Source organism: Enhydra lutris, unplaced genomic scaffold, assembly GCF_002288905.1.
Source record: "Enhydra lutris kenyoni isolate GAN:26980312 unplaced genomic scaffold, ASM228890v2 scaffoldscaffold34, whole genome shotgun sequence".
Classification (NCBI taxonomy): Eukaryota; Metazoa; Chordata; class Mammalia; order Carnivora; family Mustelidae; genus Enhydra; species Enhydra lutris.
Window position 1 is genome coordinate 11,148,953 of NW_019154118.1, and position 25,811 is coordinate 11,174,763.

General features: G+C 45.7%; 1 protein-coding gene across 5 annotated transcripts; it reads left to right on the plus strand.

The window, feature by feature from the left end:
* Positions 1–1,695: 1,695 nt before the first annotated feature.
* LOC111153881 (zinc finger protein 202) lies at positions 1,696–17,767 on the plus strand. 5 transcript variants are annotated; one of them, XM_022513164.1, is made up of 8 exons: positions 1,696–1,742; positions 3,048–3,164; positions 11,037–11,536; positions 12,264–12,474; positions 12,828–12,916; positions 13,997–14,126; positions 14,659–14,778; positions 15,316–17,767. In XM_022513164.1, the coding sequence occupies exons 4-8, from the start codon at positions 12,306–12,308 to the stop codon at positions 16,305–16,307; spliced, it is 1,500 nt and encodes a 499-aa protein (XP_022368872.1). In that variant the 5' UTR covers positions 1,696–1,742; positions 3,048–3,164; positions 11,037–11,536; positions 12,264–12,305; the 3' UTR covers positions 16,308–17,767. The 5 variants fall into 5 exon arrangements, with proteins under 5 accessions (XP_022368872.1, XP_022368868.1, XP_022368871.1 ...); XM_022513160.1 differs by having other exon boundaries at positions 11,037–11,540; positions 15,316–17,766; XM_022513163.1 differs by lacking the exon at positions 3,048–3,164 and having other exon boundaries at positions 1,724–1,742; positions 11,037–11,540; positions 15,316–17,766.
* The last annotated feature ends 8,044 nt before the right edge of the window (positions 17,768–25,811 follow it).

Genomic DNA, 25,811 nt, shown 5'->3' on the forward strand with positions numbered 1-25,811 from the left:
CCTGGGTGGCTCAGTGGGTTAAAGCCTCTGCCTTCGTCGGCTCAGCTCATGATCTCAGGATCCTGGGATCGAGTCCCGAATCGGGCTCTCTGCTCAGCAGGGAGCCTGCTTCCTCCTCTCTCTCTGCCTGCCTCTCTGCCTACTTGTGATCTTTCTCTGTCAAATAACTAAATAAAATCTTAAAAAAAAATTTGAATATGGGGGAAAATATTCTCATATGTGGCTTTTAAGATCATACACTGGTGCCGTCTCTGGGAGATAATTTGGTAGTATTGATTGAATGTATAAAACCTATATGACCCAGCAATACTTTTTGTCTGTCCCAGAGTAACATTTGCATGTATGCATGAAAAAGATGTTTACTATAGCATTATTTGTGTTATTAACAATTATAAACAACACATATTATCTATAGGCAAATGGCTAGACACACTATAGAATGTTACGAATGCAAAAAGTAGGAGGAATAAGGCAGATCTCTATGTACTATGAGCAGGTCTCCAAGGCCCAGTACTAGGAGAAAATAGCGAATTGAGGAATCTAACATGAACCCACACATATATGCACATGCACACAAAATAATATTATATGATTTCTATGAATACACAAGTTTATTATATGTAAAAGTAGGGTAAAGGTCTGGAAGGTAAGTACCTGAGAATGAACCTTTGGTGGGAGAGATGAGGAAGCCAGGATTAGTAAAAGATCACTAACTTTATCTGCAATGTCTGAAATGTTTAGAAAAACATTTATGTATCATTTATGAACTTACTATTTTAAAATATCGAATGAAATCTATAACCAGAACATCTGACACACAGTAGGCCTTCACGAACCGTATATTCCTGGCTCTCCATCAAAAGTGATGAATACCTCGGCTTCAAAAGCAGTAGACTGATCCCAGCAATGTGTCCCACGAAAATAAAACGTGTAAGAAAGACACAGATGTGGGGGGGGGGGGGAGAGAAGGCCCTCCCATGGCATGTGGAAAGTGGTGACTTAGGGGGTTCAAGGGACAGGGAGAGTAAAGAGGAAAATAGCAGAGGTCACTGACCTAGACACAACTGAACAAATGAGATCAGGGAGGTCAGTCTTAACAAAACACAAAGACACGCTCCAAGGAAAACAGAAGAGAACAGGATACCCTAACTCTTCTCTTACTAAGCTTCTACTACGTTCCAAAGGGTTCACTTGCAATATATCCCTTAGCTCTCAGAGCAAGGCTTATAATTACACCCATTTTAGAAGATGAACACTGAGCCTTAGAGGGGTAGAGGGGTTTGCCCGATGCCCCACAACTGTTGGCGAATGCAAGAGCCAAACCCCAAACTACTCTCTTTGCTATCCTGCTTCGCGAACAATTAAGAAAAACCAAGACTCCAAAATCAAAGCAGAGATCAAAAAACGGTGAAACGGGTCTGTGAGTAAACTGAAGGCCCGGGACTGCAGGAGGGGCGTGCGGCCGGAAGCGGTCTGGCCCCAGGCTTTCCGCGCTGGGTCCCCGCGACCATCAGAGCCTCCAACAGCGCCGAGCACACAGAGACCAAACCTCCCACCGCCTAGAAGGGCTCCAGCGCCTCGAGGAGGCGGGGCAAAGCCCAGTTTCCGGTTCCGGGCGCAAAGGCCCCACGTGTTCCGACCCGCCAGGCCCCGCGCGGCTCGGATCCGGCGGCGCTGCTACGGCCGGGAGTGGGTGGGGGAGAAGCCGGGGCAGGGGAGGAGCCGCCGGAGCTGTCGGAGCCGTGAGTGCTGAGGGGCTGGGCCGGGTCGGGCCGGGCCGGATCGCGTGGAGCGGGGCAGGGCAGGGCGGGGAAGAGGGGGAGAGGTCTGAGACCCCGCCCCCCCCAGAGCCTGGGGAGATCGCACTGTGCTGGAAGAAGGGGCGGCGGCAGGGTAGTGAGGGGGCCGAGGCGTTGCGGTCCCCAGGGCTCCCGTGGCCGGAGCTCGAACCTCTGGGGACGCGGATGGCGCTCCGGGCTTCTTTCGGTGCAGCCACCACCCTCCGCCCCCTCCTGAGGCCTGCAGAAACGCAGTTAGTTCGTACCTCCCTTTGCTTCCGCGCCAGCTGGCCCCCCCGGCACCGAGAGAGGAGTTGTCTAGGCCCCTCTATTTCCCCCAGCTTTTTCTCACCCCGTCTTGAAGATTGTTCAAGAACCATCCCCCCCACTCCATCCCCCGCAGTCTCCCGGCCCAGACCAGCCCCATCTCTTTCCACCACCAAACTCCCCCCTCGCCAACACACATACAGATACACTCACCCGTGATCTTATCACCCTTGGAGACCGTCTGGCCTGTGGCTTTTCAGCTGCCACTGTGACCGACCCCACGTTTCCCCTCAAGCTAGTAGCTTCTGTCTCCACTTGCAGCTTCCCTCCCCCCAAGCCCTCACAGCCACTTCTGAACCCCACCGTTAGCAGGAGTATACAGGCCTCTGCTTCTTGTCTGGTTTGAACAAAAGTTTGTTAGTTCGTATGCCTTGGATATTCTGTTTTCTCAGGGGTCAACCCAGTTTTTATTTTGCTGGGCATTGGAGATTCTTGTCTCCCAGGCCCTTTGATTACCCTGTCTGCCTCCGTCCCTGTAGTGACCACCCCAAAGGTGACCTCCTAGGCCTAGCTGTTCTGTGACCACCTTGGTCCTAGAGAGCACTGTCACATCCAGGCTCTCACTCAGATGTTAGGGTGAGAAGTGTCGGTTTTCCTTGATCCACACACTGCAGGTGACACCCAGGGCAGCCTGACTCAGGAGCCACAGAAAGCTAGTGGAGGCCCCCTTCCCTCTTCCGAGCTTCTCTTCTAAGTCACCCCACTGGGCCTTGATCCAGAAAGCCACTTTAGAAAGGTTGTGAGGAAGCCATGGGGAGAGAGGAATGTTGGTGGGAAGTATGTGACAACCAAGCATTTAGGGTTTGTGGCCACTTGTCTTGGGTAACTTTCGGCTGATAGATTCTAGTATAAGAGGGCCGGCAGGGTTGGAGGGAGGAAGGGGATTTTTCCTCTTAGAATCAAATACCTGGGATTCATAATCTTTCCCCCTTTCTCCTCCAGCTGTACCCCTTTTGCACTCTTTTAAATACTATATTGCAGTAGACAGTCATTTCAAGGGCACAGCAAGGTTTACTACGATGTGAGGGACTCTTGGGCATTACAAACTATACAGATGAGGTAAGTTACAGGCTTACATTTTTTTGTGGTTAATTTGGCACAGGCCTAAAACAGTCCTAGACTCCTGACTTTTGCAAATCTTCCTTTAAATTTGGGTAGCACCGGGGCACCTGGGTGGCTCAGTGGGTTAAAGCCTCTGCCTTCGGCTCAGGTCATAATCCCAGGGTACTGAGATCAGAGCCCCGAATCAGGCTCTCTGCTCAGCAGGGAGCATGCTTCCCTCCCTCTCTCTCTGCCTATTTATGATCTCTGTCTGTCAAATAAATAAATAAAATCTTAAAAAAAAAAAAAAAATTGGGGCAGTACCGGAAAAGTTGGATGCTTTCTGCTGAACCTCAAGTTTACTTTCTTTAGGTACTGGCTCTCAAACTTACTGTGCATCTCAAGCACCTGAAGGGAAGGCTTGTCAAAGAGATTGCTGGGGCCGCCCCCAGAGTTTCTGATAACAGGTCTGGGCCTGGGCTTGAAAATCTGCACATTTCTGACAAGTTTTTAGGTGCTTGTGCTGCTGGTTTGGGTTTCTCACACTGAGAACCACTGCCTTTGGCCAAGCTCCTTCACATAAACAGTGCAGTGGTTTGGGAAATCAAAAGACATATGTGTGTACTTCTGTTAGAAACCAGTAATATGATCTTGTGTGGATAATTTAACCACTTAGGTCTGAGTTCTTTCGTTTTTAAAACTAAGAAAGCTTACTTTAAAAAAAAAAAAAAAACCTCCGTAATTGCTAGTGTTCTTATGCCAAGTAGAAGATGAAATATTGATGAGTTTTCCCCGTGATTTTTCTTAATTCTCTTAATAGGAGCTTCCATTTTGACCATATTACTTATATCCTTTTTTAGGTTTTTGCTACGAATTGCTAGTATCCTAAAGTCCCTGCTGTTTCGTAACTACTTACTAAATTCTTTAAGGTTAGAGCCAGTGCTTTTTTCATCTTTCTCCGTCTGGCGGTTTGGATTGTGTGGGACACACAATTGATGGTCTGTAGGTATTTGTAGAATGAATAACCTTATCCCCATATCCCCTATCTTTTCCCTTTGAAGAAGTTTTTCTTCCCTAGTTCTGCATCATAAAGCGGTATATGGCTATGCCACTTGATTCCCCCAGGCCATTGGGATAAATGCTGGTGCCAAATTCCTATAACTGTCCCTGTGAGTGATTTATTACCAAGGTCTTGGCACCCACTGATTCTAAATTTTAGTGCATCCGTATCCAAGTTGGAGTAGGATAGATAGCTTAATAAAATTCAACACGTTTTACTGAGCACCTTTTCTACCAAGCATTCAACAAAGCATTAGGCACTTGGAATATAAAAATGAATATAGAGGTCCTTGCCATCCTGGGATGCCTTCTACTCTTTGCACCATTTTATCTGCAGTGGAAACCTGCTGCTCCTCTGATTCCTCTGGTCCGCAGGCATGGGTCCCATCTTTTATCATCTCCTCATAAGTGAGGGAGCCTCGGGCAATGCCGGAAGGAAGTCCTCTAGATACAAAGCAAAGAGTATTTTGACAATATCAGTTACAAAACTAAAACCATAATACATGACCCTTGAATTCACTGTTCCAAATTACCCATATTTACTTCTCGGGTCAGGGTCTAGTTATAAAATATATTACCCTGTTGTTTTTCATTAAATGATGTTTCCTGCATCCCTGTGATTGGCTTTGGCCATGTTTATTGTAGTAATGAATTGGGTACAGCTACTTTAACTCTGGCTGTCATATGAGCACTGCCTCCCTCATTAGGATGGGTGTTCGGTTTGGTGAGCGCCCTTTTCCCACTTCAGACCACTTTGTGACGTTCTGCTTTAAACTGAGCCCTAAGGGGCGCCTGGGTGGCTCAGTGGGTTAAAGCCTCTACCTTCAGCTCAGGTCATGATCCCAGGGTCCTGGGATCGAGCCCCACATCGGGTTCTCTGCTCAGCAGGGAGCCTGCTTCTATCCCCCTCTCTCTGCCTGCCTCTCTGCCTACTTGTGATCTGTCTGTCAAATAAATAAATAAAATCTTTTAAACTGAGCCCTATAATTGACCTGCTTTGTTTAAGCCATTGACCACCTCTAGGTAACTGTTAAGGTTAGGAAGCCTAGCTTCCCATTGGACATTAACCAGTATTCAGGACAGCCAGATACTCCGTTCTGGACTCTTAAAATCTGTTTTTGGCTTCTACCCATCTAAACTCTTTGAACTTCTTAGGCTAGTACGCCATGGCCCAGGTATTTAGTAAAGAAGCCTTATATCCTTGTTCCACTCAAAGCCCTTCTGTTACCATTAAAAAGCAAGATGGTTTTTCAAAGGATGATCCAGCTTTCTGTCTTTACATGGAAAATCATTCCTATTTCCCAGATAACACATCTTGAGGAGGCAGAACCCAGATCCCCTACATGCAAGGGCAGAAGTACCAGCAGTCCTGCACGGCCTCCTGGGCCTGTGGTACACACCTAGAGAAAACATTTTAATTCAAAATAAAGTGAATTGGTATGTTTCTTATAGTTTATTTCACATTCTTTTTTTTTTTTTTTTAAGATTTTATTTATTTATCTGACAGAGATCACAAGTAGGCAGAGGCAGGCAGAGAGAGAAGAAGGGAAGCAGGCTCCCTGCTGAGCAGAGAGCCTGATGTGGGACTTGATCCCAGGATCCTGAGATCATGACCTGAGCTGAAGGCAGAGGCTGTAACCCACTGAGCCACCTAGGCACCCCAACACTTTACTTTTGATATAACAGTAGACAGACCAAGATTTTTCCTGTGCATTTAAATTTTTTTTTGGAATGACAGTGAAATAAAGGGCCGTTTGCTTGTTCATTGTTTAAATCTTGTGTTCTTCCCAAAAGGATTTAAAGTAATTGGAAGGGAAGAGAACAAAATAACTTGAGCATCTGCTCTCTACCGGGCTCTATGCTGTAGTGATTCTGTATGTACTTCATTTACTCCTTAAAGCAACCGTGGGAGTTAGGTAGGATAGCCACATTTTGAGAATGAGAGCCAAGATATAGGGAGTGTCACGTGGCCAGTAAATGAGGAGAGGGATCCAAACCCAAGGCTCTAAAGCCCCAAACCATTATGTGGAAAGCATGGATACACACTTGTATACAGGACAGTTAACCATAAAAGATAATCTTCGCAGTAGAGGGATCATACCAGATAATCTTTAGTTTTAAACAAGAATATAGCGGGGCCCCTGGGGGTGTCTCAGTTGGTTAAGTGTCCAGCTCTTGATTTTGTCTCAGATCATAGTTTCAGGGTCGTGAGGTAAAGCCCTGCGTGGGGCTCTGTGCCAAGTACAGAGTCTGCTTGAGTCTTTCCCTCACCCTTTACCCCTTCCCATCCTTTCTCCCTCTCCTTCCCTCTCTAAGAAAGAAAACTATAGCGTTAGAACAGGGCAGTTAACAATTTAGTTGATTCCTATTCTAGAATGATGATAGGAGCAGGCGGAAGGTCTGGTTAGCCCCAGAGAATAGACATACCCAGATTTCCAGGTTATGGGCCAGCATTAGGGTAAAAAATAAAATTGGAGGCAGAAAGGCTAAATACAGTCATTTGAACCCTGATGCCCACTGAAGATGATTTGCCATTGAATAGATCACTATCTCTCTATTGCTGTATGACCACAAACCTTGTCATTCAGGGTCCAGAAAGTCCTCCCGAAGCAGTCAGATTTGCAGGTAGGGAACCAGATATCCTTTTATTGCCTGCAGTTTTTGTTCTTGTCCATAGAATGTAGTTACGGCCTTCGCTGGCATGTGACACATTTTAGATAAGGGGCAGAGGTAGCTGGACCAAAGGCCAGAGAAAGCTCTTGCCTTTTCCACAACTCCCCAGTCCTGCTCCATACACCCTAGAAACACTCAAAAGACGAGGTCATGGAGCATGCCCAGCCCTAGGCTTGTGAAGCTTTTCTGTAGACATAGTTTCAGAGCCTTCTAGAACCAAGTCTTTTGCTCTTCCTGGCCTGGCTTCAGTCTCTATAGAGTCTTCAGTTTTTATCTGTCATTGTGGAACCCTTCCAAGAGCAGACACGGAGGGAAGGTATTAGAAGAGCATGGACAACAAGTGCAGGGCTGGTTGCAGCGTAGCATATCCCAAGAACCTAGAATGAAACAATGTCCATTTTCTGTTTCTAATACTTGACATTTGCACAGCACATTTTCGTTCATAAACTCACAGAGCTCAGCTAATCCTGTAAGTTAGAGTAGTTATCTGCAGAGGACTCTTGTATCATCTCATGGTTCCCTTAGAGCTGCTCCAGTTACTTGATGTGGGCCTGGGATGTGCATCTTTGGAAACTTAACCCAGTGTTCTTTCCACGCACTGCCTGCCTCCTGTTCCTTCCCATTCCTTGTCCCATCAGGGGTTCCTCTTCTGTCCATCATCCTGCCATTGCTGATCTGTTTGTCTTTGTCTCTTCCTAAGCTGCCAAAGTAAATCCAAAACAAACAGTGGAAACTTCAGTTCACAATTTCTGAGAGGATTTAGAAATGGCAGGTTTTAATGTCAACCTTGTACGTTCCTTTGTCTTTGGAGAGCAGAGCCCTCTGAGAGCAGGAATGCTTCTGTCAATGCAGACTTCATAGACTCTGTAGTAGACGATCTCTAGTAGCCAGTGCTGTGTGGAAACGAGGAGCACTTCTAGTCCGCCTCCCGGGGCACGGGTCCTCAGACTTCAAAGATGATTGCGGTCCCTTCATTAAGCCAAAAGACTATCAATTCATTATTATCTCAGAACTCCCAAAGAAAACAGCCTCACTGAAGATGGGCATAAAATTTTAAAAGCTACAAACCGCATAGTAAACAGACCACCATGGGGTAGAGACAGCAGATCTGGTAGGTAAGACAATGACCACATAAAGATCTAGAAATGAGGGAACTCTGTAAAGCAGGGTATGAAAGTAAGTAGTGTATGTTTGAGGCTACCAGAAGAGAAATAAGAGCATGAATGAATGAAAAGCCATTTGAGATAACAGATAATAAAAATAAACAACAGGGTCATTGAAATTAAACTCCGTTTTATGGGCAGCATGACATTAGACCCAACTCTTTTTTTTTTTTTTTAAGATTTTATTTATTTGACAGATCACAAGTAGGCAGAGAGAGAGAGAGAGGGAAGCAGGCTCCCTGCCGAGCAGAGAGCCCAATGCGGGACTAGATCCCAGGACCCTGAGATCATGACCTGAGCCGAAGGCGGTGGCTTAACCCTCTGAGCCACCCAGGTGCCCTAGACCCAGCTCTTAAGAGCGGATTGTTAACCTTGAAGGTAGATCTGAGACTGAGGTAATGAAGCCCCCAAAGACTGAAAAATGAAGAATGCCTCAGATTGCATGTGGAGAGGGGTCTGCAGGGGGCTGGACCGGGAAGACTAGGGGTGAAATTTAAACAAAGTCGTTCATTCAACATACAAGCATCTGTTACATGCCAGGGTGGTGTAGGAGATGGTCATGTTTTTAAAAGTTCCTCTTAATGCCTTTCAATGGCTCAACCAGGGGAATGGCAGTGGAGATGAGATGGATTTGAGAGACCCTTAGAAGGAAGGATTAACAAGATCAGTGAATTAAAAAGTATAGAAACAGTGGAGGGAAAGATGGGTTCTTCCTGATAAAAATGGGAAGAAAACTTTATTCATTTAAATTCACTTCATGTGCACTTTATCATACATGTTGGGAACGTCAAGGAGGTTCATAGGAAGCATAGCCGGGGACTGGGTGTGCTATCCCGGGATCCATACCACGGGCGTGGTAATGGCGTTGTGCCCAGGTTGCTGCACAGGCACAGTGATGTCCAACCATTTTAAGGATGGGGGAGTGGGGTCAAGGAAGACATCTCAGAAGACATGGAATCGAAGCTGCCTTAGAAGTAAAGTTTCACCTAATGAAGGGTGAAGACTCGGAAGGAACAACGTGTTCTAAAGTCAGAGAGGATGGGGCTTGTGTGTGCTTCACATGCATACTGTGTGTGTGTGTGTGTGTGTGTGTGTGTGTGTGTGTGTGTGTGTTGGAAAGGATTGAAGAGGAGGATGAAAGGAAGGTCTGCCTAATTTATAATACTTAGGAGTTTGTTTTTCACTTACAAGACGGGGGAATGGTTGAGGATCTTATAGGGAAGGGACGTGATCACATTTGCCAAGGGTGCTCATCACTCTTGTGATACTGTCCTTGGTAACTTGAAGGTAACAAACTTGCAGGCGGGGAGCTCCAGGTTGGAGGCAGTTGGGAGTAATCCAGACAAGAACTGATCAGGAGCTGCGGTGCAAATCGTAGGAATGCAGAAGAGGGAACATGCCAAGAAAGGGAACACACCATGCGGCATTGGAGCTGGAGGGTGGGAAGGTTGCATTTAGAAGGAACAGCCTTCCTATGAGCATGGTGTCCTGAAGAGACACCCGCTTTCGGTTGGAAGATCAGCAGTTCGCGACAGCTTAGTGATAACAGCAAAGGGGGGGGGTATGCGGCATGACAAAGCAGTCGAGGGCTGATGGGGAAGAGCTTCGTGTGCCATGCCGAGGACGTTATAGCTGATCTTACTAACAGAAGTATTTTTAAAAAGCGTTGAGTGGTGCAGTTGGGCCTCTAATTTAGAAAGATAGTCAACATTGGGTTGCCATTGCCCTTCTAGGCGCTTGACAGTGATATGTTTAATCCTCAAAGTCACCCTGGTCGCTGGATACCATCCTTACCTCCACGCCGTAAATGGGGAAACAGGCACAGGGAGCCTAGGAACTTAACTGTGGCCTCACACCTACCAAATGGTACAGCCCCAGTTTAAAGCCTGGCAGTCTGACAGCAGGACTCTCGTCCTTCCCTTACACACCCTTGGTGTTTCTCCACCACCACACGCATCAGGACCACGTGTAGCATTTCTAAAGACGCAGTTACCTCCATTGACTAAAGCCCAAGTGTCCAGAAGAGTGTTGAGCAGTACTTATTATGCAAAAGCTCCACCATGATTGTGCTACCCTCTGTTCCTGGTCGGGTGCTGCCGATACCCCAGGTGGGCAGTCGGGTCAGTAGTCCAGGCGAGAACCGAGGGCCCAAGCTCATGCGGTCTGTGGCAGAGAGGAGGAGGAAACAGATTGAGAGGCTTACAAGGTAGAACTGGTCTAAGGGGCTGTAAGCAGTGGGGAAGAATCAGAATTGAGTCTAAAGATGACAAAGTGGAGTGTTTACTTAGCTAGTGATCTCAGCCAAGATAGGATCTCAGGAAGTGGGGTGGATTTGAGAGCGTAACTGTCAGTCAGTCAGTTTTGAACACTTGGGTTTGAGGGTCTGGAGGTCTTCCCATTAACATGTCTTTTAATAAGCAGAATATTGCTCTGGGGGTGCCTCTGTGCCCGCCACTGTGTAAGGGGCTTTCCTCACTGTTACCTCACACAGTCTGCCCCTCAGATCTCTGAGAGGCCCCCTTTTACGGAGGAGTTCCTATGGAATGTGGTCGAGTTTGAAATGAGCCTTCCTAAAGGCTTCCCCGTCTGTTTCAGCCTGGCAGATGGGTCTCTCTTGGTGTGTATGTAAACGTGTGTGTGCGACACAGATGGTGGTCAGTACGATGGGTTCCAGCCGGCGATGAGCAGCGCCCTTTGTCCTCGCCATTTTCCTTGCAGTTTCAAAGGGTTCGTGAAGTAGAGATGCAGTGTTTTTCTGTTTTCTCTGTGGGGTGTGAACCTGGCGGAGGGTGAGGCGTAAGAGAACAAACTTGAGGCATAGATCATCCGATTTCAACCAAATCTATTTATAGCTGATGGTGGTGGAGATGAGCGGCAGGGTTTTAATAGTGTGAGAAAGCGTTAGGTGTGCCGGGTTATGAGTGAACTCAGAACTGTTATCCCTGTGTATCAGCTCATGCTTACGCTGTTGTTTGTCTCTGCTTCTCTGCCCCAGGTCCCTTGGGAGAAACTCCTTGAGGTGCCCAGGCTGAGACTGGGGGGTAATGACGGTGTGAGCTCTAGATGGTATGAGACCCCTCCCCACAAGAGCCAAACAATGGCTACAGCCTTGGAACCAGAGGACCAGGATCTTTGGGAAGAAGAGGGAATTCTGATGGTGAAATTGGAAGATGATTTCACCTGTAGGCCAGAGTCTGTCTTACAGAGAGATGACCCTGTGCTTGAGACCTCACACCAGAACTTCCGGCGCTTTCGCTACCAGGAAGCCGCAAGCCCTCGAGAAGCTCTCATTCGGCTGCGTGAACTTTGTCATCAGTGGCTGAGGCCAGAGAGGCGGACGAAGGAGCAGATCCTAGAGCTGCTTGTGCTGGAACAATTCCTTACTGTCCTGCCTGGAGAACTGCAGAGCTGGGTGCGGGGCCAACGGCCAGAGAGCGGCGAGGAGGCGGTGACGCTGGTGGAGGGTTTGCAGAAACAACCCAGGAGACCAAGGCGGTGGGTGAGGAGGGGGAGTCCTGATCTGTGTGATGTGGAGGGGCCTATTTCCTGGAAGGATGGATTTGGGGCGTAGGGCATACAGGGAGGGCCCTCATCATTTACCCTTTAAAACTAATTGACTCTGCTCTTGGGTTGTGCCTAGATCCATAAGGGGCAGAGGGGTGTGTATGTGTGTGTGTGTGTGTGTTTGCGTGTGTTTGTGTGTGTGAGTGAGTGAGTGGGACTTCTCTGGTTTTTGAAATCCCTGCTTAGGAACCATCTTAGGGACCTCAGCACTCAAGGGTCAGGTGGCTTTGGTTTTCCTTACTTTGGCTGTTGAACCTCCGGTTCTTGAGGAAGCCAGTTTTGTGACTTTCTCAAAGGTCTTCTTAGACTCTCAGTCACAGATCCCCCTCCTGGGACCGTAAGACAGGGAAGCAAACAACGAGGAGAGCCACAGGTGGGAGCAGTGGAGATGGAAAGAATGGGTATCTCAGAGCCCCAGGTGACAAGGGTAGGGGTGGGGGAGTGAGGAAGCTGTGTGGCAGTGTCCGAATGTCCCCACCTTGTCCTGGCGAGGATAACCTTCAACAACTTTTGTGCCTCAGTGGCACCAGAGACTCCCCTCCTTATCTGGGACCCTCTGGGAGTGTTTCTGTTGGCAGCATCTCCTAAAATAAGCCCTGATGTCAACCGAGACTTTCCTCTTGACTCCATGCTGACTGGAAATTGGAATTATTCCCAGGTGACTGTCCATGTTCATGGCCAGGAGGTCCTATCAGAGGAGATGGTGCATCCGGGAGCAGAGCCCGAGTCACCTAGTGAGCTGCAGAACCCTGTGCAGATCTCGACTCCTGAGGCATCCTGTGAGGAAACCGTACAGAGCCCGGATCTGGGGCCACTGGAAGAGCAGAGCCTGCGCCATGAATTGGAGTTCCAGCCCCTGCAGGAGAGCGGTGGGAAGCCTCAGCAGAAGGGGGCATTGTGGCGGGCAGAGTGTGGGAAGGGGGCTAGTTCCCCTCTACGGAGGAGGCTAGGTGTGGAGCACAGTGGGAATAAATCACAGAATCCAGGGTATTGAGAGAAGACATTCCTAGCTAGCGTCCCCCAGAAACCTGGCCGAGCTGAAACAGCCAACCCATCCTTGCTTGTCCTCTTGGCATGTCAGTAGTTTTCCACATGGTGGCAGTGGGAGGACTTGAGCTGCCCTTGGGCCGGTTTCTGGATTCCTGCCAAAGAGCAGGAGAGCCGGTCAGCTGTTTGCCGCTTACACTGCTCGTTGCTCATCTTCGCCTTCTTTTCTTCATAGAGGTTCCGGCGTCCCAGGACCCATACCTTCCCGAAGAGAGGAACACTGGAAACCCAGAGATGGTTGCCCTTCTTACTGCTCTTTCACAGGTGTGCTCTGGTTTTCTCCCTGTGCCTCAGAGAATTTGAAGAACCACCAGGCATTAGCTGATCAGGTCGGACAGGGCACAAATTTCCACTCTCCTTTGCCAACTTAAGTTCTCAGTTCTAGACGTGTCTGCAGCAGGAGGAGTTGCATGGAATGGGATGAATGACCGTAGTCTCATTTGGATCTGCAGCCTCCCGAGCCTTATTTGCCACTGCCCAGAGGGACTAACAAAATGGGATTATTTCATAACTCTCTGGTATAACCTGGAAGTGGCTGAATGAGAGCTTATTTTTGGTTTTTAGAAGTCAGCTTAATAGTCATTTGTAAGAATGGCTGACTGCTACAGAAATGCTTTCTGAAATTGTGTGGTATCCTCTCACAGGGGCTGCCCTCAGGCCACAGCACATAGGAAGCCCTTCCCATGGTCAGGGCCTCGAAACTAGGCTGTGATGCTGGAGAGGAAAGGAAAAGGCTGCATCTGTGGTTTCACATTGCAGTCCAGGTGCCACCAAAGGGCCTGTGTGTGCTGTGCTGACCCTGTAGGTGATAGGGGTGCCTGGAGAAGGTCAGGGAAAGCTTTCCAGAAAAGGTGAATTTTTGCAGAAATATAGGTGGCATTAAGGCATCAGATAGGGTGTTAATGAGGACCTTTAAGACTTTTCTTGTATGTTAACCAATGTGCTCCGGAAGAAGAGCAGAGGCTGGCCCTGAGAGAAAGCAGTGGGACTAGGAGGCCCAGAGGAGGAAATAAGAAAGTGCAGAAGTAGGAAGTCGGGGAGCAGCAGCCCAGAGTGCTGCAGATTTCCCGAAGGGAGCCCGGAGTCTTATGTGCATGCCTTTTTGTCTCTGGCCATAATCTTCATCCCATGAACAAAATAGGCACCTCTGGGAGCATCCCGGTTTTTTGGTTTTTGGTTTTTGGGTTTTTTTTTTTTTTTTTTAATTTTAATTTTAATTTTATTTTTATTTTTTAATTTTTATTTTTTATTTTTTTAATTTTGTTTTGTTTTGTTTTTTTGTTTTTGTTTTTAGGTTTTTTTGGGGGGAGCATCCCGTTTTAACCAAAGCCTGTGTCTTTTCAGGGATTGGTAACTTTCAAGGACGTGGCTGTGTGCTTCTCCCAGGACCAGTGGAGCGACCTGGATCCAGCACAGAAAGAGTTCTATGGAGAATATGTCTTGGAAGAAGATTGTGGAATTGTGGTCTCTTTGTGTAAGAAATTTCAAGTGTTTCTAGGGTGTTCTGAGCACAGAGGTCTTTCTCCTCTTGGAAGTTGTGGGGGTCTTAGACCTTAGAACTGTATGCACCATGCTTCTCTTAGCCTACCCCACCAGCGAGACAAAGGATGAGCTAAAAGCAAGACAGTATCCTTCCAAGTTAAAGGGAAGAGGAAATGCTTAGAAAGTGGTTGGAAACTTCTAATAAGAAAATAAAATTTAATATATAGCTTTAGTATATTTGAGGAGGTGTGTGAGTTTTGAAGCAAGCAATAGAAGTTGAAGCTGATCTGCTTACTTGAATTTGGGGAAAGAGGGAGCATTAACAGTCCTAGACTATCAAGTTGCAGACGAGGGGCATGAAATGTGCAGGATTTGGTGAGAAGTGCTCAAGCTAAAAAGACCAGATCGGAGCCACTGACCGGGCCGTCCATTTGTTCTTCAGTCGACCCAACAGCAAAGATCTGCTCTTAACACAGGGAATTGCTGAACCAATCGTAATGTCCCACTTTCCCTCTCTTGAGCAGCATTTCCAATCCCCAGACTAGATGAGATCTCCCACGTTAGAGAGGAAGAGCCTTTGGTCCCAGATATCCCAGAGCCTCAAGAGCCTCAAGAGCCAGAAATCCTGAGTTTTACCTACACAGGTGAGGAACGACAAAAGGCATCTTCCCCTGCAGGGCTGGCACTTCCCCTCTCCCTCTGGGGTGCCCCTCTCATTGGTTCTTCTAACCTGTTGGCCATTACCCCTGTCTCTCTCTGAATGCCAAATTCTTCTGTCCTCATCCTCCTCTTTCCCCTCCCGTCATTCGTGTGAGGGATATGTAATGCAAGATGGTGAAAGAAAAAAAAAAAAATGGGAACTTGGGAATGCAGCTGTAGTCCTTTACTAAGCAGGTCACTTAAACTCTCGGTCCTCAGTGTCCACATTTGTGAAATGAGGATGATAATTTTTGTCTACACCAAGGCTTGTTGACAGTATGAGATAATGTATAAGAAAGTGCCTGGCACATGACAGAAATTAGTTGACTGGTTATTTCCTTCTCTCCCAGCCTCTGCAGTTATGAAATATGGGCTTCTCTCTGTGGTCTTGCCTTCCCAAGACTGTTTAAAAATCCCAGCGTTGTGTGGAAGGCATTGTCCCCTCTATAACTTCCCTTGTTCTCCTCTCACCCTCTCTACAGGAGATAGGAGTGAGGATGAAGAAGATTATCTCGAGCAAGAAGATCTGAGTTTGGAGGATCTACACAGATCGATTTTGGGAGATCCAGAAATCCACCAGACTCCAGACTGGGAAATAGTCTTTGAGGATGATCCAAATAGACTTAACGAAAGATTTGGTACAAATATTTCTCAAGTTAATAGTTTATCGAATCTTCGGGAAACCGTGCCTCTCCACCCCTTGTTAGGGAGACACCATGACTGTCCTGTATGTGGGAAAAGTTTCACTTGTAACTCCCACCTTGTTAGACACCTAAGAACTCACACAGGAGAGAAGCCCTATAAATGTGTGGAATGTGGAAAAAGTTACACGCGGAGCTCGCATCTTGCCAGGCACCAGAAGGTCCACAAAATGGGCACGTCATATAAATTTCCCCTAAACCGGAAGAATTTGGATGAGACCTCCCCTCTGGTCCAGGCTGAGAGAACTCCACATGTTGAGAAACCCTATAGATGTGACGATTGTGGAAAACACTTCCGCTGGACCTCAGACCTTGTCCGGCATCAGAGGACACACACAGGTGAAAAACCCTTCTTCTGTACTATTTGCGGCAAAAGCTTCAGCCAGAAGTCTGTGCTGACAACACACCAAAGAATCCACCTTGGAGGCAAACCCTACCTGTGTGGAGAGTGTGGAGAGGACTTCAGTGACCACAGGCGGTATCTGGCACACCGGAAGACGCACGCAGCCGAGGAGCTGTATCTCTGCAGCGAGTGTGGGCGCTGCTTCAACCACAGCGCCGCGTTTGCCAAACACCTGCGAGGACACGCCTCAGTGAGGCCTTGCCGGTGCAACGAATGTGGGAAAAGCTTCAGTCGGAGGGACCACCTCGTCAGGCATCAAAGAACCCATACTGGCGAAAAGCCGTTCACGTGCCCTACCTGTGGAAAAAGCTTCAGCAGGGGCTATCACTTAATCAGGCATCAGAGGACCCACTCAGAAAAGACCTCCTAGCTAGGTTCCCATGTGAGGAGGTCTGGATTCAGCCCTCACCTGGGGATGGGCGAGGAGACGCCCTCTTGTCAGCCTGGGAAGACCTTTTCTGGGGAGTCTCCCTGACGTGCCCAGATCTACATCACCTCTTCCCACAGCTAACTAAAGTCCCCCAGGCAGAACCTCTCAACCTTCTTCTACACCTTGAGGAGGTTTTTTGCCCAAAGTACAACCTGGGTGGAGGCTTCTCCTTGACTGGAGTGTTCCTGCCTCTACCTCATGGGTGTGAAGTAGGAGATGCAGAAGACTTAACAATATCATGGTTATTATACTTTCCCCTAAATAGGCTGTTGCATATCCTAAAGACTGCTTCACAGCCTCAAGTCTAAAGTTGCCCAGGACAGCCCTTTAGGTTGGGTGAGGGACCGGCCTCTAGGATTCTGTCCTTACTGGGCTCAAATCTTAAAGCACACAGCCCTGAACTCAAGGCAGGAGATTTGCATCCTCATGGCTCTGCCACACATTCACGTGATAACTACAAATCTCTCACTGGTTCACTTCTTTACCATGCACTTTCCTTTGATACCTGGGGAGAGATGGGAGAGGTGTCTGATGGGGGAAAACGTTGAGGCTGTTTCACATGGACCTTGTCAGGCTGCTCCCTTACCTGTTGCCAAAATACCAGGGGCCAGACCCTGCTAGAAAGGAGGGTCTAGTCAGAAACCTCTTTAGTTGGGGGTGTTTTCCTGTTGGAATACTCATGCCCACCCTCCTTAGTGTTATACCAGCCTCTTGGTTTTCCCCCTAGCACTTCTGCAAAAGGGAGATGCAACAGCTGGGTGCCAGGGGAGTCAGTAAAGCATAATTACATCACAGTGAAATCATTTACATTCCCACATGCGTACAAGCCCACCCACCCTGCCTTCTTTGCATGGGTTTGCAAAGGGATTTTGGAACCATGTCGGCTAACATAGGTACGATAATAATTACAGAATCACGATTGACTGGGTCACTTCATTTATATGAAGAACACAAGAAGACCTGAGACCAAATTTTGAAGAAAATTTTGTAAAAGCTGTTGCTGCTGGCTAAGGCCATCAAGACTATACTGACACCCAGCCCCTATCATCCCTGCCTTGGTTCTCTGATATCAGGGAAAATTATGAACCCCAGCACCTGGGACCCTGAAGAATTTACCAGGAGTAAATGGCTTTCATGTATTTGCGTTGTTTGCTTTTTCTTATGTGATCTCATTTTTATGTAATTAAGAACTAAATAGTAGTATCTCATGGCTGATAGTAGGATCTCTGTTGCCTGATTAAGGATCCTTGGAGATGGGGAGGAATAATTACGAGTCTCCCCTGCTCTGCTTGTGGGAGTGGCAAGGACTGGATGAGCGTCCTCCATAAATGGAGCATAGGGTATGGGATTAAAGCATGAGAAGGGAGATTGTCTTCTGTGCCTGGTTTCTTCAGCTGTTTCTCAATCCATTATGTGCCACTGTGGACAGAGAGAATGGGTAGGATAACAAGGTTTCAGACCTAACAGCTCAACAAGACAATTCACATTTTGGCCGGTACTGATAACTCCAGTTGCCCAGTCTGGCTTTAATACCAGTCAGCCGTTGTCCTGGAAGTACACACGTATGGAATAAATAAAAGTAACACAGGCAGCCCCGTCCCCTGGTTTCTGGAACTTTCCATTTTATTAACTTCCCAAGGCTTCAGGTTCCAGATAGTTCGGGACGTCATACATCCAAAGACATCAAGGAGTACACAGTAGTTTTCCATGAGGCAGGTCATGGTTGGCAGAGCCGAAGTTGGATTAGATGGCATACTGAGGGAAGGTTCACGCCTGTGGTTTGCACAAGACACTCCTCATGGGCAAACATTTCTGAACCCTAGTAAGGTCTAAGCAAATTTGTGTTGGGTGAAATACAAACTCAAGAGATCATTTTCCGTAGCTTACACCAGTTATGGGAGCTGATAAAATTCTGGAGGTAGCCGAACAAATTTGTTCTAACAGAACAGTGGTTTTGTTCACTGATTTACCTGCGTTACTGCAGTAAGTGAGAAACGGTCAAGAGAATTCTACATGAGGAAAGGCGAGAGACTGATCTAGTTTGTTGGCACGTCAAATAGTTCTTTTATTCCCAACTCCCCAGCAAAGTCACATATGTAGACACTAAGTCTCTGCTTGCTTGTGAAACACTTTATTTTCTGAGGCTCGTGGAGGGGCCCGCCATCTCCTAAACCTGAGCATGAGCAGAGCTGCAGTTCGCAGCAGAAGGGCCTCTGCTAGAACCTGTGGGGAGCAAGAGACTACACCTGAACTGGGGAAGAGGCTGGGCCATGGCTACCCTCAAGGGGGGGGGGTCCCCATAGAAGTTTGTAAACAGTTGAATACTGGTGTTCTTGAATACCGTACTAAATTGACGTTTCTGGAGAATAAAGAGGATTTAAAAGCTAATATTTGGAGGAAGCTATAAAGTACTCGAATCAACAACTCAAGAAAATCGGTAGGTGGTTGGAAATGAAGTCACATGCTAATAAAGTTATGAAATTAAAATATTTGTGCTTTTGGCCATTAGTTTAGGATTAACCAAGGAATATTGAGCCTCTTCTCCATCCCACTTACTGAAGAGAAATAAATGGAAAGAGATCAAGGCAGAATATATTTTTTTTATCTGGAACTTAGGCCTCAGAGTCTAGACCAGAATCTAGTGAACTCTCCGACGAACCCCATGGAGGACACTGAAGTGCTAGAACCAAAGCAAGCTAAAAAACAAAACAGGGGCGCCTGGGTGGCTCAGTGGGTTAAGCCGCTGCCTTCGGCTCGGGTCATGATCTCAGGGTCCTGGGATCGAGTCCCACATCGGGCTCTCTGCTCAGCAGGGAGCCTGCTTCCCTCTCTCTCTCTCTCTCTGCCTGCCTCTCCGTCTACTTGTGATCTCTCTCTGTCAAATAAATAAATAAAATCTTAAAAAAAAAAAAAAAACAAAAACAAAAAAACAAAACAAAACCCACTTTCTCTAGGGCCCAGCTCAACCGGAAGATCTAATAGAAAAAGCATCCTTTTCACTGAGCACTAAAATGGTGAACAAGAAAACACCCCACTGAGTTCTGCAAAGTTGGCAGAAACCATTCGCTCCAAGCCTCACAAGTCAGAGCAACAATCTCCAGATTGCCCCTTGCATGAGGAAAGTGACAAGCTAGTGCGCAACCCTTCCTAGGCCATTTTGGTTCACCAAGCTCCCAGGAAGGACAGCAACCCAAGTGAGAGTTAATCTGACCCTGTGGTGGTTTTGGAGAACAAAAGCTGTGCTGAGAAATAGTGAATTATTATATCCCACACACCTGAATAATTTGCTAGTCTTCCACACAGATATTTTTTAATTTTACCTCTAACATCTCCTTCAGCTAACCAAAGTATTTCTTCGAGCCACAATAAATTTCTCTAAGAGAAATATACATAAATTTTTTTCTTCTGTCTCCTTAAATTTCTAGTGATATTGGCCAACTGACCCATTAATCTGATTTGTGGGTGAGTAACAGACTACAAGCCGAAAAATGGGTGCCCTCCCCATGTACTCACTAATCTGTTTTGGCAGATTCAATGTTCTCAAACTTGAGCACATCTCCTTGTAGGTGGCATAACTTGATTCCTCCTTGGAGAAGCCCCGAGAAGCAGGCAAGGACAGGTTTTGATCTCTCTTTAAAGATTTTATTTTATTTGTTTATTTTTTTTTTAAGATTTTTATTTTATTTATTTGTCAGAGAGAGAGAGAGAGAGGGAGGGAGAACACAAGCAGGCAGAGAGGCAGGCAGAGGCAGAGAGAGAAGCAGGCTCCCCACTGAACAAGGAGCCCGATGTAGGACTCGATCCCAGGACCCTGGGATCATGACCTGAGCCGAAGGCAGCGGCTTAACCAACTGAGCCACCCAGGCGTCCCTAAAGATTTTATTTTATTTATTTGACAGATCACAAGCAGGCAGAGAGGAGGAAGCAGGCTCCCCGCTGACCAGATAGCCCAATGCAGGGCTCGATCCCAGGACCCTGGGATCATGACCCAAGCCGAAGGCAGAGGCTTTAACCCACTGAGCCACCCAGGCACCCCTTGATCTCTCTTTAGATACCAGTCACTGTAAATTATCCTTAATAACAAGAAGAAACAACTCTTGTCAACGTGACAAAAGTAAGGATATCCTATAATGAACAGTTCCTGTTCTTACTGTATGTGTATGCTCATGGAAATTTCAGGTAAAAAGGGGCAAGAGGGAATGCAATTTGATTTTTTTAAAGATTTTATTTATTTATTTGACAGAGAGAGAAATCACAAGCAGGCAGAGAGACAGGCAGAGAGAGAGGAGGAAGCAGGCTCCCTGCCGAGCAGAGAGCCCGATGCTGGGCTCGATACCAGGACCCTGAGATCATGACCTGAGCTGAAGGCAGAGGCTTTAACCCACTGAGCCACCCAGGCGCCCCCAGTTTGATTTTTTTTTAAAAAAAGAGATTAGATTATTTGGTAATCTGGAAAGACGGGAGCTCTTCAGTGGAAACGGGACTTAAGAGCAGAACTTATATAAAGACTTCCAAAAGCAGAAGTAGTAGGTAGCTGGAGCAAAAAGACCCAGTCCTCTGCAAAGGTGCATGAAAAATAACAATCTTCACTTAAATAGAGTATAAATCTTAGTAATGATCCATGCAGAATATGACAAGGCTTCAAAAGGCCATTTGCACAGGAAGATAATTGAAACTGTAAATTCCCAGGATTTTCTGTAAGACTGCTGCTCTGGGCTCATTTCACTTCACCTGTAGTTCCTCCATTAGTTGTACATCTTACGATCTCTTAGAAGAGTCCAAGAGACTACTTATCAAGGGACACTCTCAGGAAGAGGACTACAGCAACCGTTTCGACCTTTGGTTCATTTACTGAATCTCTGCAAAAGTTCTATCAAGAAGCAGTTCAAGGTTGAAGAGCTGGGAGTGGTTGGAAGAAAGTACCCGAAGAGGGATGAGTTAACCACGAGCCAGGAAACATCAACACAAAAGCAGAAAACTGGATCCAGAGACAAAGATCTCTGCTCCCTCCTTTAACTCTGAGGAGCTATTCTGAAAGGCCCTCTTCTACAGCGAAACTCTATTTTGGATAAACTACTAGAGAACAGGGACACCTGGGTGGCTCAGTCAGTTAAACGTCTGCCTTCTGCTCAGGTCATGGTCCCAGGGTCCTGGGATCGAGCCCAGCATCAGGTTCTCTGCTCAGCCAGAAGTCAGCTTCCCCTTCTCTAACTCCCCCTGCTTGTATTTCCTCTCTTGCTGTCTCTCCCTCTGTCAAATAAATAAACAAAATCTTTTTAAAAAATTACTAGAGAGGGGCACCTGGGTGGCTCAGTGGGTTAAAGTCTCTGCCTTCGGCTCAGGTCATGATCCCGGGGTCCTGGGATCGAGCCCCATGTCGGGCTCTCTGCTTGGCGGGGAGCCTGCTTCCTCCTCTCTCTCTGCCTGCCTCTCTGCCTACTTGTGATCTCTGTCTGTCAAATAAATAAATAAACAAAATCTTTAAAAAAAAAATAAAATAAAAAATTACTAAAGAACAGAAATAGCATGTAAATTGGGGTAGGGTGCTCAGAAATTGAGTGTGTTAGCATTCATGAATTGTTCAGGACAAAAGCTATAATATGTTGGTTAGCTCTGGATATTAAGTATGCACTATTAAATTATTAAGTATGCACCATGCAATATCAAGGATACTCATTACAGGAAATAGAGTAAATATTCTAAACAGTGGAGGGAAAATTAGAAATAATTTAAAAACAAAGGTAGGGAAGTAACTCATATTGTCCAAAGAAAGGCAAAAAATAAGCATCTAAAGATGGGACAAATAGAACTAAAGGTTGCAGAAAGCCCAAATATGTGAAGAAAACAGACAAAATATTGGTTAAGTAAAAGAGATTATTTAGGTGGGCTCAACAGTTGATTAGAGCAATAGGTTATATATCAGAGAAACAGAAAAATATAGGAACAATGAACAATTCAAAGAATGAAAAGGATATACCAGGAGAATACTAACCTGAAGAAGCTAAGGGAATTATTTTAATTTTTTATTTTAATATTGACAGAATTTTTTATACAAAAAACATAATGAGAAATTAAAAGTTTAATCCACCAGGATAGTATAACAGGTCTAAATTTCCATGTGCTTAACGAAGTCGCCTCAGATTATATGCCCCAAATTGGTAGAATTAAATAGGAGAATTGATAAAACCATCCCCTTAGTGATCCACTTAAATATACTTCCATAGTTATTGATAGATCGAGCCAATGGAAAAATCAGTAAGGATACGTATTTGTACAACACAATTTAATAATTATGGGGAGTAAAAATCCATGCCTTACAATTATAGAATATCTGTTCTCAAACAGATATAAGACACTTAAAATAATTGCTACTGTAGAGTGCAGTAAAGTAATTCTCAACAATTAGCAAGTGAGTATTACATAGATGATGTTCTCTGACCACAATATATTTTATTTGAAAACCTGAAAAAACAAGAATTGTAAGTTACTATGTTTGGAGACTTCAAAATCCCCACATAAAAAACTCTTGCATTAAATAACTCTTGTATTAAGGAGGAGATCACATACAAATTTACTAATACTAAGAACTAAAATGAAATGTAAATAATGTTAATCAGTACATGTGGAATGCAGTGAAAATGGTATTTAGAGGGTTACAAGAGAGGAAAAGCTGGAAAATTAATGAACTAAATTATTAACTTAAGAATTAAAAAAGGTTTTGGAGCGCCTGGGTGGCTCAGTGGGTTAAAGCCTCTGCCTTCGGCTTGGGTCGTGATCCCAGGGTCCTGGGATCGAGCCCCGTGTCGGGCTCTCTGCTGGGCAGGGAGCCTGCTTCCCCCTCTCTCTCTGCCTGCCTCTCTGCCTCTCTCCCTTGTGATCTCTGTCTGTTAAATAAATAAATTTAAAAAAAAAAAGGTTTTAAAAATTAATTTATTTAAAGTAGGCTCCACACGCAATGTGGGGCTTGAACTCATGACCCTGGTATCAACGGTCACACATGCCACCACAGAGCCAGTCAGGTGCTTCTCCACTTAAGAATTTTTTTTAAGATTTCATTTATTTATTTGACACAGAGAGGGAGAGAGAGGATGAGCAGACCTTGGAGCAGGATGCAGAGGGAGAGAAGCAAGCTCCCTGCTGAGCAGAGAGCCTGAGATCACAACCTGAGCCAAAGGCAGATGCGTAACCACGGAGCCATCCAGCTGCCCCATGGAAATTTTTTAAGTAAAGGAATAAAATAACCTAGAAAGGAGACAACTGCAGAAAGTAATGACCAAAAAAGTACATTAGCAAAGTAAAGAAGCTGGTTCTATGAAAAGATGACTAAAACCTCTGGCAATATTGAGTAAGAGATGGAAATACAGAAATACAGTATATAATAAACTACAGAAAGGTAAACATGTAGATAAATAGAAATCATACTGATATGAAAACAATGTCTTATGAGTATTAAAATACTTGTAATAATGCACAAGATGAAGAGAGTGGATGTAGTCAAAATGTTCTAAGGTTCTAGCATTATCAGGAAAATGGTGAAGTACTGTTTTTTTGGACAGTAATAATCTATGATCTCTGGGGTAACCACTAAAAGAATAGTAAAGGAATGTGTAACTGACAAGTTAATAGAGGGAAAATAATGAACTTGCAAAAGATGAATGCAAATGAAGGCAACAAGAGAATATAAAAAGGTAGGTCAAGGGGCACCTGGGTGGCTCAGTCAGTTGAGCATCTGCCTTCGGCTCAGGTCCTGATCCCGGAGTCCTGAGATCGAGCCCTGCATCAGGGTCTCTGCTCAGCGGGGAGCCTGCTTCTCCCTCTCCCACTCCCCCTGCTTGTGTTGCCTCTCTTGCTATGTCTCTCTCTCTCAAATAAATAAATAAAATCTCTCTTTAAAAAAAAAAAGGTAGATCAAGAAGCTAAAAAGCTAGATATATAAATACTATATTCAATATAAATGGATTAAATGCCCCCACTGAAAGACCAGGCTAACATTATATACACACAAACATGACCTTAAAGATGATCGGAAAGCTGAACATAAAAAAGCGCTCTTTACAATGACTTGTCCCTGGAGAGTGGGCATGGTCAGGAAGGGAATGAGAGTGACCATCTCAGTACTGAGTCGGAAAGAACACACACCACGAGTGGTCCATTTTGAGCCTAAGGAGAAGAGCGTGTTTGAGAGAGAAAGGAACAGGATAGGAGAGGGAAGGGATGGGGAATAGAATGAACAGTCACCTGTTCTCTCTGTTTGTAATCCCTTCCAGTCAGTTACCACTCATTTGCTGAGTATAACCTGATCGTTGTATGCTGGATGCTTAACACAAGTTACTCATGAAAACATGTTACAGGTATTTGTATTCTTATTTCACAGGTTTAAACCAAGTCTGAAAGGAGCCAAGTTGCTTATTCAGTTTATAATCATTAGTGGGATGGGTTCAAAATCAGGACGGTGATCCCAAAGCCAGTCATTTTTTTACATGAGCACGCTGTCTAGAACAGAGCAGAGGAGAAGGGAGACACAATTCAAAAGAAGGAAGAAGAAAGCCACTAAAAATAGATGTTGGTATTTATATCAGGCAACTACTGCCACATGATAATACAAAACTTGGGTGGCTTTCAACCATAAGCACATATCTTCTGTATCCGCAGATAGTCTAGACTTCCAGAAGCAGATCTTCTCTGGGTTTGCGGGCGTGGCTTTGCTTCTGCCTGGTGATGTGTGGGGCAGCTGGGGCTCTGCGGCTTTCATTCTTCTCCTGGACCCCCGTGATGCAAGCCTTGATATAGGACTCCTGTAGTGATTACCCAGGTGCGACAAGGGAAACCCAGCCTCCAGGTGCGTGCCAACGCCTATGTCTCAAGTTGGCTAACATACACTGGTGAAAGCAAATCACATGGCAGAGCCCAAAGTGAAAGGGAGGAGACTTTTACTATGTCTTCAGTGGGAGACTGCTTCCTTATATGGAAAAGGGTTTGGATATAAAAAGGGGAGATGAGAGTCAATAATGTACTCTACCATTTTCCAAGCAAGAATCACAATGTAGTTTTTTACTTGACATCCATGCTGTTTTGGAAAATGCCTATTTTTATTTAAGTCTTCTAAGACTAGCCCTTCTCTCGACACAAAAAAACTTGAAGTATTTTCACCTATCACTTTCCTTGCAAGCTGATAATGGGGAATGGGATCAGACAGTTTTTATCAATCATCAACAAGGTGACCAAAAGGCTTTATGTAACTTTTATAGAAAAATCAAGAGCAAACTTGGGGGGCAGGGGGTTCAAAGATGAATAAAATACAACATGCACAGAACAGCTGTGGGGATCTAGGTGACATCATCACGTTAGAAACACGGGAAAAGGCAAATGCACCAGCGAAGATACTCGGCTCAGTTTTTTTACTGTGTTGAGTGTGAGACAACTCTAGGCTATCCACGAAGCAGA